Source organism: Lucilia cuprina, chromosome 5, assembly GCF_022045245.1.
Source record: "Lucilia cuprina isolate Lc7/37 chromosome 5, ASM2204524v1, whole genome shotgun sequence".
In the NCBI taxonomy this organism is placed as follows: Eukaryota; Metazoa; Arthropoda; class Insecta; order Diptera; family Calliphoridae; genus Lucilia; species Lucilia cuprina.
Genome location: NC_060953.1, coordinates 41,804,021 through 41,806,081, shown reverse-complemented (window position 1 = coordinate 41,806,081; position 2,061 = coordinate 41,804,021). Strand labels below are relative to the sequence as shown.

Here is a 2,061-nt window from a genome sequence, read left to right as displayed (position 1 = left end):
GAGAGATGGAAAATTTTCGATATTTTCCATCAAAAATCGATATTATATGAATAATCTTAAATCGGTTATAGAACCTAAAACAACGCTCCAATTGAGAACTTAGTGAAAATCTACGATCACTCATGTTTACAATCAAAAATCAATATTTGTAAATGCGGCTGTAGATCCTTAAATAAAGCTCCCATTGAGCAACAAGTGTATGTATATCTGTGATTAATTATATTTTCTCTCAAAATCGATATATGAAAAATCGGCTTTAGATTCTTAAATAACGCTCTGATTGACAAAATCGGTTGTAATTTAGTAACTTAATTAAAAAATCAACGTTTTAATTGGTTTTTAATAAATTTAATATTAAACAATATTTTTAATTCTTTTAGTTGTAAATAAATTTTTCCAGTAAAATTAAGTTCTAATTATTAAAGACTACCGAGTAAAAAAAAAGAATCTCTTAATTCTAATACTACAAATTTAAATATTACGCCAATGAGGCCAAGTCTTAATTTCATTATACAATTGAGTGCCGGGGCAAGAAGTAGCCTTAGTCTGACGATGACCCAACAAAGTATAGCCATCCTTTAAATAACCATCACTAACAGCTTGAGCAATTAAATCTTTAGCATTTTGCAACATTTGATCCGATGGCTTGGTGTCTAAAAGTGAAAATTTAAAAATAAATAAAAAGAAAAAAAAAACGAAAACGATCATATACTTACTCTCAAAATTACCCAAGAAAACAATGCCAATACTATTGCGATTATAGTTGGGGGCATGAGAACCCTGTAGACCCCAACCACGACCCTCATATACATTGCCATCGCCAGCAATAATGAAATTATAACCAATATCACTGAAATTACGGCGGCCCTTATGATCGGTTTGTATATTCTTAATCAATCTTTGGCAAGCACTTTCCGTCGAACAGCCATTGGGATTGTCGGAATGGTGTATGATAACATAGTCTACAGCGCCACGTATGCGGGAGGGAGAACGTGCTGGGGCAGCACCCCAACTACTGCGTGGCTTAATCGTAACACATAAGCAAGCAGGTAAAACTAAAGAATTTTAAAATTTGTCCTTTAAACTATATTTTCAGTTTCTTCTTTTTTATTTTAAAAACTTACCAACTGCTATTAAAGCTATAATTTTAAATAAATTTGCCATTTTATTATTTTAAAAACTTGTGGTCTGTTGTATGTTTAGTTTAAATATGACTGTTCAGTTCTTCGATTCATGGGTTTATATATACATATGTAGAATATTTACGTTTCTTAATGATCTTTAGGTTCAATTGCTTATCTCTGTTGTTCTTTTTTTTTGCTGTGTCTTTCATTAATGTCAGGGGATTTACACAATGTTTCATCTCAAACTAAACTTATTGTTGTTATAAATTGTTTTTGTATTTGTTAATAATTTATTTAATCGTAGTACATACACTTTCCTCAATACATAACCAAACTCATATCCGTGTGTGTGTATATTTCTGCGGAAATTTGTATAAACTACAAAAAGAACTAAAGGGATTTCCAAAATTTTTAACTATTTTGTAGATTTAACACAAGTTCTGTTTTTATTTTAACAGAGACTTCAAGTTAATTAATAATTAAAAAAGGTAGAACGTTTTTGGGGAATCTACCAAGTTATCAAATTTTTTATTAAAAAACGGATTTTAATAAAATCTATAAATATTTATTAAAAAAATCGATTATTCTATGACAAATTTCAAATCGTCTGTGAATCCTTAAATAACGATCCAATTGAGAAACTAAGATAATTTTGAGATCACTTATGTTTTTCATAAAAACCAACATTTATTATAAAAATACAAAATCGGTTTTAGAACCATTAATAACGCTTCAATTGACAAAATAGTGAAAATCTGCGATCACTCATGTTTTCTATCAAATATCGATTATCTTATAAAAAATCTAAAATCGGCCGCAGAACGCCACAATTAAAAAACTATGAAATTCGTTTATCTGTAGATCTTTAAATAACGCTCCAATTGGCAAAATAGCGAAAATCTGCGATCACTCATGTTTTTCATCGAATAACGATCAT

General features: G+C 29.5%; 1 protein-coding gene across 1 annotated transcript; it reads right to left on the bottom strand.

Annotated features, from left to right (window-relative positions):
- Nucleotides 1-337: 337 nt before the first annotated feature.
- On the bottom strand, nucleotides 338-1,271 carry LOC111686490 (peptidoglycan-recognition protein SB1). Its single transcript, XM_023448846.2, has 3 exons — nucleotides 1,125-1,271; nucleotides 717-1,055; nucleotides 338-653 (listed from the first exon to the last, which is right to left on the bottom strand). Exons 1-3 carry the CDS (start codon nucleotides 1,162-1,164, stop codon nucleotides 472-474), a joined length of 561 nt encoding a protein of 186 aa, XP_023304614.2. The 5' UTR covers nucleotides 1,165-1,271; the 3' UTR covers nucleotides 338-471.
- Between the last annotated feature and the right edge of the window lie 790 nt (nucleotides 1,272-2,061).

Coding starts and splice junctions, on each gene's coding strand:
- LOC111686490 (XM_023448846.2), bottom strand. CDS start 1,164: ATGGCAAATTTATTTAAAATTATAGCTTTAATAGCAGTTG. Junction 1,056..1,124: donor TATAGCTTTAATAGCAGTTG/GTAAGTTTTTAA, acceptor AAAATTCTTTAG/TTTTACCTGCTTGCTTATGT. Junction 654..716: donor TTTCTTGGGTAATTTTGAGA/GTAAGTATATGA, acceptor TTTCACTTTTAG/ACACCAAGCCATCGGATCAA.